Below are 16,685 nucleotides of genomic sequence, written 5' to 3'. Positions count from 1 at the left end.
GACTTCTCTTCTTAGCCAACTGGATCCAGTTTCTACTTTGTATTCCTATTTCTACGAGATCCATCTTAATATTTCCCCCCATCTGCGCCTAGGTCTTCCTAATGGTCGTTTTCCGATTGGTCTTTCAGTTAAGACTTTGAACGCCTTCCTATTTTCTTCCATCCTGGCTGTATGACCTGCCCACCTGAGCCTCCTAGATTTGATGATCCTAACAATGATGAACTGTATACTGCATTTATTCCTCGTTATGAAGTTTCTGTCATTCTCCAATCCCGTTCCTCTTGGGTCCGAACATTTCTCTCAAGATCTTGTTCTCAAATACTTTCAGTCTATATTCTTCTCTCAGAGTAAGCGGCCATGTTTCGCAATCATACAGAATAACAGGCAGATTATCTTTTTATATATTTTAGGCTTCAGAGTCCTCGACAGAGTTCGCGATGACAAGAGATTTGAACTAAGTAATAACACGAATTCCCTTCTTTTAACCGACATTTAATTTCTTCGTGAATATGGTTTTCGTTTGTTAATGTTGATCCTAGATATTTGAAATTATCCACTTTATCGTAAGTATTATTTGATATTTTAACGCATCCATAATTTGCGGTATAACGATCCCGATAAACTTCCAAGTATTTAGTTTTCACTGCATTTATTTCTAAACCTATGTCCCAGCATGGGCTTCATAAGACCTCTGCTATAACGTGTTGAACCATTCAACTCTAGACTCTGATTGCTATCTTTGATATTCCTTATAGCGTACTCCAGGACAAAGTTGTATAACAATGGCGACAACGCATCTCCTTATTTCAGGCCATTCTCGAAGTGAGCTTTTGGACAAAAATGTTCCTACTAGGACTACTTTGGGATTCATTTAAATATATCTTAATTAATCTAATTAGCTTTTCAGTATTGCAAATTGTGTAAGAATGCTGTACGACGTCTCTCTCCTAACCGAGTCATAATCCTTTCTAAGATCAATGAATTATTGATGCACCAGAGTATCGGATTCGCACTTCGTTTCGAGATTTGTCCAATGGTAAATATATGGTCAATAGTTCATCAATTTCGTCTAAATTCGCACTGATAATCTCCAATAATTTAATCTGCGTATGGGTCATATTGCTAATAGAATGTTTGAGAGGATTTTATAGGAACTATTAAGCTTTTTACTAAAATATTTTTCGCCGTTCGACATTACTCTAATAACTCTACAAACAACAATTCGTTGAAACTAAGAATTCTGCTTCGTAAACTGATTTGCATTTTTTCTTTCGTATCGAGTGACCGATTTTCTTTAATTTTGTCTTCTAAACATAGTAATTAAATATTTTTTGTTATAATTAGAAAAGAGAGGTAGAACGTATTGTTATTTCTTCATTAAAATCGAAATGTCAAAAAAAAAAAAAAAAAAAAAAAAAGTCCCAGGTAGAAGAGTCCTGGGAAATTTTGTTATTGTCCAAGAGTCGGTTTTCTGCAAGCTCTCGCATCTCGCATTTAGGAATAACAAAAGAGGAAAAAAGATATTCTTGGAACAAAATTTAATTAACATTTAAATATAAATATACATATTGAAATAATTTACAACATATGTGTTTGATATCAAATCACAAATAGTTTTTGTTTTAAATTTCGCTAGTCTTCTGTTTAATTATTGAATTAACAGCATGCTTACTACTTTAGAATGTATTTTTTGAACAAATGCTAAACTATATTATAAATTAGGTTAAATAACTTTATTATTATCTGCTGCTCAATAAATAAAAATTATTCTGAAGTACTTACATAAAGGCACCGATATAAAGAATTAATTATTTCCGTTGATGTTAGTAGCTAACGTCCATAAATGTTCGTTGCTTCCTTTATATTTCAAAAAAAGTTTAATTACTTTTTAAACAGAAGTAAAGGCAGCATGAATATAGACTAGAACACCAATAGAAAAAATTTTTGTAGCGGAAGGACAAGACAAAAATGTAGAAGCCATTTGTTGAAGCAAACCGTTTTAACGAGAGCAATGGGAATTTTCACACCATAAATTCATCCACTAGTGAACATTATATATTCGTGTAATTAATGAATTGAAGTAATGCTCTGATGAACAAGATGGGGGAAAAGATATAAATGGATTTGATGAATGGTTCACTGCCGAACATGATAATGTTACATTCATTGCCTTTAATAAATAAAGTGATAACACATAGTTCTTTCTGGTCACGAATGTAAGAAAGTCAAACACCTTGATCGAATGCACTGTAACGGACACTTGCTGTTAAACAGGTCGTAAATCTTTTGCCATTAGTTGTACTGACCTATATTTGATTACCTTCCGGTTTCTGACTACGATATGCTCTTTCATGTGCTGATGAGTACGGTTTGGCGTTATTACTGTTTCCAGATGTCTCCTCTTGGAATGACCGTGCTTGGCTAATGGAGGCGTCGTTGCTTCTTCCGTGCTCGTGTGAACCCTTGAACGCTTGCAGTACTGCAATAACAATTGCTACAGCTGCAATACCCACACCTTTCATTGCCATGGCTTTAGCAAGTGCCAAGCCCATTAGACCAATACCACAGGCCATCATCATTCCCATATGACTGCTGCCACCACCTTTGCTGCCCTTATCACCTCGACCTATAGAGAAAACAAATGTGTTATTGTAAGAAATGAACAAAATCTCAAAATAATTGCCATAATGTCAATTAAACAAAAGGATTTATTCCACAGATCTAACGTTCATTATTTTCTTTGATTTATATACACACATATAATATACTTCTCTTGTATCTACTAGTAGGTTCAATTTTTCTCTTTGTAGTTTCAACTTTTACCAGGTACAGACAGGGTAGTGCTATTGAGTTGGTATTAAATTCGACCAAATCATATTTATTGGGTGCTTTATATTCACTCCAAATATCCATGTTTAAGTATGATCCAGTACTTGAACACCAATTTTTAGAGAGGTAAGTGGAGAGTGATCAAGTACTCCCAAACAGCCTCTCTAAAAATGATTGTGCAAGTATCGGAGGTTCTGAAAGGTAGATATTTGGATAGTTCACATACCAGTTTCTCAGTGATGTCTTGGCCCGACTACGATTGGTCCTATAGTACTGGAACTATGACTTTTAAAGTTCATATTTTCACGTTTTCGGTACTCTGTAACTAAGAAAATATGCACTTCCAACCACAGGTCATTATGAACTTTTTTTTTTTTTTTTTTTTTTTTTTTAAAGTTTGATGTGAGGAACCTATATCAATATATTGCGATAAATTTTTGTAACTCCCTGTATAGGCTCAGTACTGAAAAGAGAATCCGACTATCAAACATATTGTAATTAATAACATATCATAATTGACCGTGAGTTAATGGTTTTCAGAAATGAAATGAATTATTCAGAGCTGAACCCAGGTTTGATAAGGTCCTAGCCTATTCAAGGTAATGAGACTCTTTTCTATGTTGGCGTGTCCTTTGTCAATTTCAGGGAGCAGGTTAGTAGAAAAAATGAAATGAAATCTTTGAGTTTTACGTCCCACGGTTATGCCGATTAGGCTAAAGGAGACGGTGATGACGAGAGATGAATGAAATGGTGGAATGAAGAAAGTGGGAGGAAACGGGATAACCCCGAGAAAACCCACGCACACGGTGTTTGTCCACCACAAAGATCACTTGGCGGGAGCAGGGTTTGAACCCGGGACCCCAATCACCAGAGGTGAACGCTCTACCACTGAGCCACCGCGGCCAGCAGGTTAGTAGAAAAAGACACATTACTTACATTATAGAAGCTTACACAACCCAAAACACTGTTGCTATATGTAAGTTGCATCTAATACAGAATTGAAATATTACATTTAAAAAAAAACAGTGTTTCATTAAAAAAAAAAAAAAAAAAAAAAAAAAACATACTTCAAGAGATTATCTGGTTCTGGAGAAGAACAAGAGGCCATGGGCCTTCAAACTTTGCCCCCAAGGATCTGAATTTCCTTGCTTGAATTTTTACTTGAATATTTGATAATGAACAATATATTAAACGCTCCACTCCTTATTTGTATAGAAAGCAGCACTGCTGTATGGATCTATGCAAAGTTCATGAATGGTACGAATTTGAATGTCAATATATATTCTGAAATGCCCATTTTCGCATGTGCAAACTAGGTTTATGGGAAATATTTGAACCCTTTTCCATTAGGACATGAAAGGGGGACAAATTTGTACTTAAACGGCATCGGTAGTGTCACTATTCATCTCAGGGACTGCAAAAACTATGGATTGGACACTAATATAGCTCATTTTCGATTATTGTTTTGCATGTCATCTTGTCACCCTTGCCAAAAATGTGCTAAATTCTAAGCTAGGCCGCGTGCACTGATGTATCAAAAATCATCATAATCGATACAACTGTGCAGGAGGTGGTAGCCGTCAATTTCTTTACACATTACCCATTCACGACCTTTGCCAACAATGTGTTAAAAATTTGTCTTAGGCTTGGTCCACTCATACACTGAAAATCATCAAAAGCAGTGCAACGGTTTAGGGAAGGTTCGCGAGCAAACATCGTTAAATTTCTGTATATATATGTGTTATTTGTTAATGTAGCGTAACTTCAAATTGGTTATTTGTGTGGAGGGTGAAATTTATGGAATTATTGTTCTACTTAGAAGCAAATTTTATAAAATCAAACATATTATGTTAGCTATTGTTGTAATATGTTCTCTGGTTTACTCAGTATCCACTTTTCTATACTGCAAGTAAATAAAATGTCATATGGCGTATGCCATACCTTCAGTTTTCAGCTATATTAATTATTCAATAAGTCAACTGCCATAATCAGGTCGTTTAAGGCGACAGTTGACGATCACAAGACGTGCAAGTTTCGTGCTACTTAAGACGTGAGTGCTTGTTGAAATTTTACTCAATTGGTATTTATACAGTATGAGCCATTCATGATCTCAGTAATCGATAGAGCACAAGACTTGAATTGCGCTTACATTTTGATTGTCTTTCCTCTTCAATTTTAACTAGCTAATATTCGGAATAGACATTTCCGAACATGTCATCTTATCTTCTATTGCCACAGATAACAGTGCATTAATTTTAATAATCGTTGTGAATCTAGCTGCTAATGTAATATCTCATACATAAAATACACGTTACGGTTGAATTCTCTTTTACTAAAACAGAATAGAATGTGCAAATAAAATAAAAATGCCCTGCAAAAGTACATTCACTAAACCAGGGTTTTCTCAACCTGAGGGTCGCAATCCCAAGGGGGTGGCAAGATGATTTCATGGGGATCACGAAGCTAAGCGGAAGAGAGAAATATAATTTGAAGCTAATACCGGAAAATATTTCTAATATTATTTTCAATCTTCTTCTGATAGGCATATTTTTTATATATACGGTACATACTGTTAAGAACAACAAAAAATAGGCCTACTACACATTTTCAACAGGTGCAGAATTGTTTAAAAATGAATTTAAAGTGAAAGAGGTATGTTATGATATGAAACTAATGAGACTATGAAATTAATTTCTTATTTTTTCAGGACTGTGATTACGGGGTAATCAAAGAGCCAAAACACTAATCCACGATAGGTATTTTGCATTTGTTGATAAAGCAACAATTGATATTATTCTGTCAGCAATAAAAGGGTTGCTTTTGTTTAGGATCCTTTTTGTTGATTGCAGAATTGTACACGTATATCTGTGAGCGAATAGTCTGTTTTCCTAAATTTAGGTATTTGTTTCCTAAATTTTAAATGTAAAAAAAAAAAAAAAAAAAAATCCTTTTAACAGTTTCTGATGATCCTGAACACATAAATAACAATGTACAATTCCAAATTCACAACAATATGAGGTAACTCAAACTGACGGTCTCTTGAAAATTAAAATACGCAATGACTTTTTTCTAAAGCAACTGTCGAAGTTTTTTCTAACCTAAATTAGAAATCACTTTATTATTTTTCCATAAGGCCCAAAATTAATGGAGTTATGAAGTTTTAAACTTATCAAACGGTCTCCATTTTGAAACAGTATGACAGATCGGACTCGATATTTGTAATATGAATGAACTGACCAAATTTGGTTTTAATCCATTTGCTTTTAAAGAAGTTATTGTACCCATTATATGCAAGAAATGGACTCTGCTATTATGGAAATAGATGGATATCGTGAGATCTCCGCAATAGGAATATTAAAAATTCTACACATGCTTATTGAAAACCATAAATTATAAGTGGGTCGCTGGCAAGAGAATGTAATAAAATGGGGGACGTGATACGAATTAGGTTAAGTGGTAGAGCGTTCACTTCTGGTGCATGGGGTTCTTGGTTTGATCCCAGCTCGCACCAAGTTAGGTTTGTGTTGGACAAACACCGTGTTCGTGGGTTTTCTCCTGTTTCTTCCCACTTTCTTCATTCCACATTTCTAATCATCGCCGTCTCCTTTAGCGTAGTCGGCATATGCGTAGGACGTAAATATTTCATTTAATTTCATTTACGAATATCTTAAAATACTTCATAATCAAAATGTATGCAGTCTCCACTTATAGGGTGTTTTTACGTTGATTTTAAAAGTTGATTCTGAATTATTTCAATGAGTTATAGAGTATCAATGTTCTTATATTTTAGCTGTAACACTAAATAAAATTAACATAACGTAAACATACCAAAATTATTATTGTTTACAAAATCCTAATGTTTCATTTTCTCTTTCTAATTAACTCTATTATTATTATTATTATTATTATTATTATTATTATTATTATTATTATTATTATTATTATTATTATTCGATTTTGTTACGATCTATGTCTTCTACTAATTTGTCAAAGCTCTTTGAATACATGCACTCAAAATTTTCCGCTTCAAACTTTTTTACTTTCTCGTAAATAACTGCACTTTATGTATATACTCTAGGCGAGTATTGTTGATTTCTTCTTTAGCGCTACGTTTCAAAAGACTTATCCCATGTAGACGTATACATTCACCTTCATCGACAAGTTTTAGATTTTTTTTTAATGATTCATTCCCAAATAAGAGGTGAAAGGTTTTATATATACAGCAGTTTTCAACCCATTGTTGCGGCACAACCAACTATGGAAAATTACAATATCTATGTAGTTCTTTTACAAGAATGGCATATAAATGTATAACATTCAACTCTACAAGTTCACCTCTTCGATTAAGGTAGCGCCGTAGAAAATATTCATTTTTTAAATGACACTCGTTGATTTATTTAATTCACAAGCTGCATATAACTCTGCACTACGATCATGGGTGACCGAAGAAAATTTTCTATGTGGGGCTCATCTCCGTGGTTGCTATATTACGTTTGATAACTTTTTTTATTTGTATTAAGAAAAACTTTTTTAAAAATAATACATTTTCGTAAGTCAGGGGGGCCCAGGTCCCTTCCTGCCCCCCTCTTCGGCTGTCTATGATTACAATGTTACTTTAATGCATACATTTTAGAACTATTGTTAACCGGTCGCTCTTATGCTGTGCTTGTTGTTATATGATTCCATAAATACTTTGTTCTCATATTGAGTTGAAAACTGAAACTCAGCTGTATCTGGAATTATGTTTTTAATAAATAAATAAATAAATAAATAAATAAGAATAAAGTCCACAACTTGAGGCAGTACTTTCTAAGAAATTATGGGTTGAAAGGGAGTTATTATGATCCCGTGTTTGTCAACTTTTTGGGGTTTAAACTGTAGAATTTGATGAACTGTGTCCAATGGCACCACTTTTGATTTGTGGAACCGACCTCTTCAACGTCAAATTAGGAATCTGGAATTTTGGATCTTGAATTTTCATTAATTTTCCGAATCAAAATTGAATTTTCGGGAAAATGCCATATCAATTATTCATGTACGTGTGAATACGAATCGAATGACAACCCATTTCGTCCCAGTGACCGCATTGCCCAAATTGTCCCACTTTTTCGTTTTTGACCTTGAAGTGGTCGGTTCCACAAATCAAAAGTGGTGCCATTGGACACAGCTCATCGAAATCTACATTTTAAACCCAAAAAAGTTGAAAAATATGGGACCAGGGTAACTCCCTTTTAACCAAATTATGTTTTATGGGAAATAGGACGTAACATTTAAGGATACAATTTTTGTGAAAACTACTGAGCTGTGTCATTGTTAAGAAAATCAATGTCGTTAACTACAGTTGAATTGCAATTTCTCGCAAAGTCCTCACCAAATTTCAGAAGAACTAACAGTTTTGGAGGAGAAAGACTAATAATAACCCATTTGTAAGTTTCTTTCCTCACAAGAAAACGAAATTAATATTATTAGGGTTTTTAAAAATTATAGATTATTTCTGATAATTGAGGGGAACGTTTTAATTTCCATGTGCAGTTTGTTAATTTTTCACAAAATATCCAAGAAAACTGATTTTAATGTTAATTTACCTATTTTATTATTTACTTTTGAAATTTGGTGTCTTTGGTACATCATATTTATATAAAAGTTTCCAAATGTCTTTTCCATGTAGTATTAACGCAATTTGATGTTGGAATAGATCATCTAAGTGGATAGACTTGTATTCTACTAAAAGAAAAAAAATAGCTTCCAAGCAACGAAAGTTGGAAATAACTATCTTGTATCTACGAATACACATACTTTCAGCAAACTTCCCAATTTATATTTACTTTTCAACTATATATGTACAGTAGTGTTTAAATATTTGCTAAATATCTCCGAAAATTTCAATTCTTATCTATAAATATAATTGAATAATACAATTGTGTATCTTCTTTGGCCACTGCTGGGCTGTGGTAGCTCAGTGGTAGAACGTTCACCTCTAGTGCATCTTGTCCTAGATTCGATCCCAGCTCGCTCTAAGTGAGCTTTATGGTAGACAAACACCGTGTGCGTGAGTTTTCTCGGGGTTTTCCCGTTTACTGCCATTTTCTTAAGCCTACCATTTCATTCATTTCTCATCTTTACCGTCTTTTTCAGCCTAGCCAGCATAATCGTGGGACGTAAAACTCAAAGATTTCATTTCATTTCTTTGGATACTGAGTTTCATATTTCAAGCAAAAATAATTAAAATTTCCAACTTATGGTTAGAATAACATGGGGCGCTCGGTGCACAAAGAATTCAAGTATATTTTTGATTATTTTGCACATATTTTATACTTAGAATCTCTTCCTGAAGTTCCTTTCAGTACTACTACTACTACTACTACTACTACTACTACTACTACTACTACTACTAATAATAATAATAATAATAATAATAATAATAATAATAATAATAATAATAATAATAATTCAATATCGAAAATAAATCTTAAAATGAAAAAGAAAATCACTTTTCGACGTATTTAGACGGAGCGTACAAAATTTGTCTCTTTTTGTTAATTGGACTTCAATCCTTTGCGCTATGAACACCCATAAGGCTCTTAAAGATGAAATTGGTGAACATTTTTTTAAAACAAAACTGTACACTTTAACACTAAATATCGTTTTGCGCACTTTCTGAATTTGTTTTCTCTTTGTTGACGTCACTGATAGAATTTACCTAGTAATCTGAATGTACTGCATTTATGTTATGATTAAAGCTAAAAGTTAAACATTTAAAGTAGCGAACAAACAAAATAATGAAAGAATGAATGTTTACCTTCCGCTACTGCCCTGGGGCTGTCGTCCAGTCCGAACTCCACATGAAAGAGCCCTCCATTCATTGAGCTTCGTGATAGTCCAACACTGAAACCCGGAGGAATTTTGAATGTTAACGCTCTGCTTGATAGCATCTTGGAGATTCCAGCTAATAGGAGCTGGTCCAGACGCTGATTCACTTCTGATTGACTTCTTGGTGCGAGAGAGTTGAAAATTGCTTCACCCCATGTTCTTCCGACTTCTTCATTTTCTTTACCATGAACTTTCTCCAATGTTACTCCATCGACAACTTTAAATGCTTTCTGGTGCATTACTTTGTCAAGATTAGAAAAAAGCTTAACTCGCGCACAAGTAAAATCAAATTCTGTAAAACATTCGATTAATTTCTTTGATCTGTACTGTTTCTGAAATTTTGATAACCAGCTAACATTATACGTATCTTCATTATCACTTCCACCGCTTGACCGAGAATTTTGAATGTCCAAACCACTGGCTCCTGCCAGAAGCACCGTCAACAAAAGCAGAAACATACCTTGCATTAAAAATGCAATTCAAATATTAATCTACGTTGAACAAGTAAAATGGTAAATGTGAGCGTGTAAAATATAGAAGTAACAGAATCCACACTTATGCGTTCGTTGGTCAGCGGCAAATTTTACGGGGTAGAGAGTGGAACAGACTGGTGCATGTCCAGACGGGGCCACACTTTATATATGTGCTTTACTTTCTGGTACATGGTTTTGCAGAACAATTAGTACAGTGAGTAAAGTCAAGCATGATATGCAGTTAATTTGAACGACAACTCTAGCGGAAGTTTTAGGTTTCAGCCGAAGCATTTTCTACATTTATTCATCCATATCAAGACAAAAATCTTGTTGGCAGAAAGTAGGATATTAGATAACAATATTTTCCTTTTAACACTATTCAGATTTTGACAAATATATTGTGTAGTTTACATTACATTTCATAGTTACTTTTACATATTATTTATTCCTTAGAAAAAATAGTTCAAAACAAAACTGAGAGAAACGTATAAATTTGGTGTCTAAAATGGGACCCGAAATTAGATCACCACCTTTCTCCAATTATCACAAAAAGAAGAAAGTGTGAATTTCGTGTGAAACACAGCATTTTCTCGTGCAAAATTAAATATAAAGAAAAAAAAACATTCAATTATTTTCCTTGCCGACTGTGTCCACATACTGTCTAAATATGTAGATACAACACGTGGCAGTACATATATAGGCCTATAGATAGTAACAGAAACAAATGTTTATTATTTCAATTATATTACTAACTATATAGGTGGGTTTCGTTGTTGTTCACAATTTATTAAATAACATTCTCATGTTTCTGAAATATTTTATTTAATATTTGTATATATATATATATATATATATATATATATATATATATATATATATATATACATATATATATATATATATATATATATATATATATATATATATATATATATATATATATACAGAGCGTAGCTAAAGATTTCAGCGCCCCCTACACTCGCTTTACCAAACTTTTCCTTTTTTTCATAGAGAGAAAAGGGAAGCAGCTTTTATAGTTATGCTACGCCCAAAATTTATCTACCTGCTTGAACAGACCTTTGCAACACTCAAAAGCGATCAATATGTATTCTATTAGAACCTATAAATAAGAGCTTTTTTCAAGTTGTTTATTTTGGACTTCTTAAACTTGACAAAAATACCTTTGGTTGTATACAAATTCACTTGGAGAACAATTATAGAATTTTAGAAATATTTACAAGGTTTCGTATTGTTGATAAGGCATGAAATTTTAATACGTTAGAAACTATGTGCTTTCAAGATATTCAAAATGGGTGACAACATTCACTTCCGGTAATAATTGTAAATTTCTGTAATTTTATTCTGTATGTAAGTACACGAATAGCATTTTAATTTCGATTTTTTTTTTACAATAAAAATATTTTGCGAAATGTAACGTAAATTCAGAAGGAGTCTTCTTTGCAAATTTCTCAAAGCCTTCTTTCTCACGGTCGTTGATCTATCCGATTGGTAGGAAAATGTGATTATCTAAGTAAACTCATAATCATCAAAACGCCGAACACTTATTTCAGACTATGACCGTTTCTGATTTTGAAAAAGCTCCTGCGTACTGTAAGTCATTACTTGGTACCTTGTATATTACATAGACATTAACAAATCATATAGATATAATAACTTTTTAAGGTAATAAGTAAAAACCTGTTGTGACCATTATTGAAACGTTTAAATTGCGAGTGGAGCTCATAAGAAAGGTTTTAACAAGTTATTTCTTTGCAAACTGACAACAATAGGTCGCCAATATGTTTTCGGGACGACTTGTTATTTACTCATTTCGAGCACTTTTTCTTTCTTCTAGCTCGTTCGGGGCCTTTTTGCTATCAACGCCCAGGGCAACCGCCCCGTTCACCCCACCATACCAACGGTTCTGTATATATATTATTTGTTACAAAAGAAAATGCGTGTTTCTTTTGCGGGTTAGTACCTTTTACATCTTACTGTGAGAATGAAATTAGTACGCTTATCTTTCTATCTCGCGATTTAATTAAAGGTTCAAAGGTCCAGTCCTCAACAAAATCGGTAAATTAATTATCTTTCTGTTTGCAGTTCACACGACACATAGCTAGAGCCGTAGCTAGAGATTTCGGCGCCTGGGGCGTAGTAGTGAAATATAATGGAAATTCAGAAGGAGCCTTCTTTGTGAATTTCTAAATATTGATCGATGGAGGGGAAGAACATGTTCAATGTTTGTACTTAAATTCCAAAACATACTTTGCTTTTACTATATATATATATATATCTGAAATTATAGTAATTACTTAATTTCTTAATGAATGAAAGTTCCGAATTTAAGATACTTATTATTAATTAACATAGTAAAATACACTAACACGTACATATGTAAAGAATGTGTGTACGTACGTTTTGTATGTATGTAGATAGATAAAAACATCACACAACTAGACACGTATGCACATAATAATATGCTGGTGATACAAAAGGTTGATAAAAAAATTACCCCAATAAATTTCTCCAAATTGGAAGCATTTGATATCTCAATGGAATTTAAAAGTAAATCATTGGTAGTTATTAGTGTCTGAAAAAGTTGAACTTCGTTGGGCTAAGTTCTGTTCCCTAAGCCCCTATTCTACAACTGCTTGAAGTTCGAAAATGTTATTGTTTCCCTCGTTTACTTTTATTTTTAATATTCCCTCGCAAATAGCAGCTTGAATGTGTCTCTTCACTCTTCTCACTTTCATACCTTCATTCGCACCGTCGTACAGTGAGGCCAAACCATGCAATTTTTAGCAAAAACTCGAAAAATGAAGTAAAAGATTGACTCGATATAATTTGTTATAATGAAACCTTAATAGTGTACACATAAGATAGTGTGCAGGAAAAGAAGTGATAGCAACTTACAATGAACTCATGGGACGTGTAAACTTGGTTATCCGCCGAAGCCGGTGAGGCGCTGCTTAGTTACAGAAGATAGGAAATTGATTTTGAATGCGACTATTCCTACATTACGTGTAGATATTAAGTGCTGGTAAACATGGTTACACGACCGACATGTATGTATCGTTTTGTATATTGAGAATGTTGATGTAATGTGTAGTCAATGACCATATTTGAAATGATGCTAAGATCATTATCATATCCCTATGATAATCCCCTACTTAATATCATATTTGGAAAATGCTGTGGTACTGAAAGCATATAAACTATGGTCAAACGATAGAATGGCATTTTAGTAGAAAATATGGCATAATATGTCTGTGATTCTTTAATATGTTGTAGCGGAAACATCGTTCTTACTGTATGCAAATAGAAAACCTGCACATAATTGTACTTTTGGGAAATATAGCGCATGAAAATGTTTGAGGAAAACCGCATTCTGGATGCAAAGCTGCTTTTGAATTGAGCTGGGATGAATGTGAGAGCAAGTGTTAGGTTATTAGACTTGTGATCCCCATGCACGCAGTGACAAAGTTGAATATAGGTCGATTCTGGGAATTTTGCTCCCAGACCTAGTTGGGGGCTTCGCCCCCAGGACTCATCCTGTTTCCAACATCTCGTCATACTTCTCTGGTATTCACCAACAGAACTAAACTCTAGTCAAACATATTTAATTAATGGTGGCGACATTTTGAAACGCCAATGAAACAATCTATGGACCATAAGGTAGAACCATTTTAAAAATGGTGTTGATCAATTCAGCATTGTGTTTTTTGTGATGCGTTCACAGAAGTGACATTGGGTTCAACTGCAATGAGCCTCCGCTCGCTCCAGCTCAGAGTGTTCCTATCAAGTCCTGAAATGAGATCACGTAATGCAATATATGAAACAACCTGAACAGGTTACTGATGTTATTCATATCGAGAACTTGTGATGAGATAATGTTTATGTATTGAAGCGTCCTTGCATCTTTATTGTCATAACGAATCCTCCACAACTTTGAAATAATTTTGAGAAGCAAGAACTTTTCTTCAATTTTATTACTCTTCAGTTGTAAAATGAATAAGTACACTTTTTGTTTTATGCGTAAGAATGTAAGCCAATCGTAATTGACAACTCAAAGCATATTGTCCACACAAGTTTGTTTATGCCAATCATATAATCTGTTATATAATTTAGGCGCGAATATAATGAATATTTCCTTTTATGATGTAAAACTCTATGTTTTTGATGAAATAATGTCGAAATAACATTATTGTATCCACTGCACACACCGAACTAATTCGTTTTCTTTCAATTTTCTGCTTCATATTGTGAATTCTTATTTTTGCCAATAATTCAATGCTTTGGCCCCATTGTGCGTCGTAATTAATCCGATTGGATAGAAGAACGTTTTGAACTAAGCAAATTCATCACTGTCAAAGCGCCGAACATGACTTTGCTCGTTTCTGATTTTGAAATTGCTCCTGCATATACTATAAGTCAGTACTCGGCACCTTGTATACCACATATCATTAAGAAATAATCTATAATAACTCTTTAAGTCAAAAAAAAAAAAAAAAAAAAAAAAAAAAAAAAAAACTTGTTGTGACTTATTTAAACTCTTCGATTGCACTGAGAAAAAAATTGTAGGTGGCGTACTTTAAAAGGTAGGTTACATGCGTAATTCCTGTAGTTTCTGGACTTAACGTACAGCAGATGTATAACTGAAAACTCATGTTTTATAATATTTTCTGTATAAATGTTCCATCTATACGTACTTTCTGTATGAAACAATGTAGGCGGTCAGGATCTCACATACAAATGGATGTATATAACATATAGCTGAGGAATTTAGCATAAGTATATGCATGTGATACACGGAAAACTGTTAGATGTCAGACATCCTGCAACGGCATGATGTAACATCTAAGGGCAGTGCCTATGTAGCATACGGATAACGTATGCTCCGTACTGATTTCTATAGTAAGCAAAAGGATACCGTATATTTGTACAATATATCCCTGTCAGGAGAACGGATTTCTCTCTGTATGCGAGCGAAACGAGCAAGAAAATTTTTAAGAAATCTACGTATTTCATTAATAACCAACAGCAATATTGATCTAAGATGGCGCCAATACTTTCTGGGGGCGACTCGTCTTTTACTCATGTCCGACACCACTTCTTTCTCGTTGCTCGTTCGTTGCCCCTTTGCTATCAGCGCCCGGGGCGGGCGCCCCGCTGCCCCCCCCCCTTTAGCTACGGCTGTGCACATAGCATAGGCAAATTAGCTTTATCAGTGTAACAAATTCGGAACAAGCTGATTTTTGGTTCACACGTTCAGAATAGCATTAGAAACAGTACTGGAGAGTTTAGTTAATGTCAATGGTGGGAAACCTAGGAATCGCCGCCATCTTGAGAAAACTCTTTCGGCCATTTTTCTTCATAATTTTGTTTTCTGTACTGTAAAACAATCCGTTTCTATTTTCCTTTTCCAAGTCCATTTGGTCATTTTCCTTTCTTTTTGCTTTTTTCTAGTTTTTTTATTTTGATTTTTTTTAGTTTTATATTTTTATATAATCTTAAAAACATCTTTACTAACAGAGTATTGCGTTATATATTTAATCAATCTTCAAAGTTATGAGATAAATAAAACTAAAAATAATTTGCTTACCATTCATAATGAGTTGTCAGAATCAAACTCAGGAAGGCTAACTTCATGTAACATTCCTTATTCGCATTCCATTATATCTTTATCTCAATGTCCTGGCTGCTCGCAATCCTCTCTTGTAGTCAGTTTTTCGTCAGCCATTCTCTCTGTGCCATTTAAAACGCTGCTACCAGAAATACACAGCTCTACATTTTTAGGTTCTCTTATGTTTTTATCTTCATCACCAAAGAGTTGTTCGTCAGTTGAGATAGTAGGTGGCGAGCTGTAGCATCCCAATCCTCTACAGTGAGAACATACAATAGAACATTGAAGACTTGCATCTATGCATCTGTAACCTATATAGCAACCCTTTTGACATATACATGCCTTTAGCTTCAAGAGGTTTTCGAGAGAGGATGGTTTAAGCGTGGTGACTCGAACCAAAGAAATTCCACCTTCTTTCTGGCCGACCACATTTTTATGCTGGTAACACATTGCCCTTTCATAGTTGCACTTGATGAAACACTCTGAATAGGTGTTGTTGGACAGCCTCTGTTGTTGGGGGGAAAACTAGCCAAGTTAACTTCAGTTTTGGCTTTAGCAACAAGTTAATAGTATTTAGTATATCTAAAGGTATTTAAAAAAGCCTCTGTCTCTATAGCTCCGTAGACTCGAAGAAGAAATTTGGGGGCGGCAGCTTGTCTCATTTGGCTAAATAAACTGGGTAACTGGCAAACTCATTGCTAAACAGGCAAACTGGCCAACTCATTTGGCTAAACGCCCACTGGTGGACCAAATTTTTGGCTGCAATGGGATTGGGCACACTTTTCCAGTTTTATCAGTTTTATTTGATAAGTCATTGACAAGCTGTCATTATGTACAGGATTGCGCACAGAAAAATTAAGCAATGTTGTCAGATGGAAAATATTTTC

At 34.1% G+C, this 16,685-nt stretch overlaps 1 protein-coding gene across 1 annotated transcript; it reads right to left on the bottom strand.

The window, feature by feature from the left end:
- Positions 1 to 1,529: 1,529 nt before the first annotated feature.
- On the bottom strand, positions 1,530 to 10,297 carry LOC145672833 (uncharacterized). The gene is made up of 2 exons (XM_081741981.1): positions 9,629 to 10,297; positions 1,530 to 2,626 (listed from the first exon to the last, which is right to left on the bottom strand). The coding sequence occupies exons 1-2, from the start codon at positions 10,164 to 10,166 to the stop codon at positions 2,307 to 2,309; spliced, it is 858 nt and encodes a 285-aa protein (XP_081598107.1). The 5' UTR covers positions 10,167 to 10,297; the 3' UTR covers positions 1,530 to 2,306.
- Between the last annotated feature and the right edge of the window lie 6,388 nt (positions 10,298 to 16,685).

Source organism: Thermobia domestica, chromosome 16 (genome assembly GCF_964235325.1).
Source record: "Thermobia domestica chromosome 16, izTheDome1.hap1.1, whole genome shotgun sequence".
Classification (NCBI taxonomy): Eukaryota; Metazoa; Arthropoda; class Insecta; order Zygentoma; family Lepismatidae; genus Thermobia; species Thermobia domestica.
Note: the sequence above shows the minus strand (reverse complement) of the source record. Positions and strands in the feature narration are given on the sequence as shown.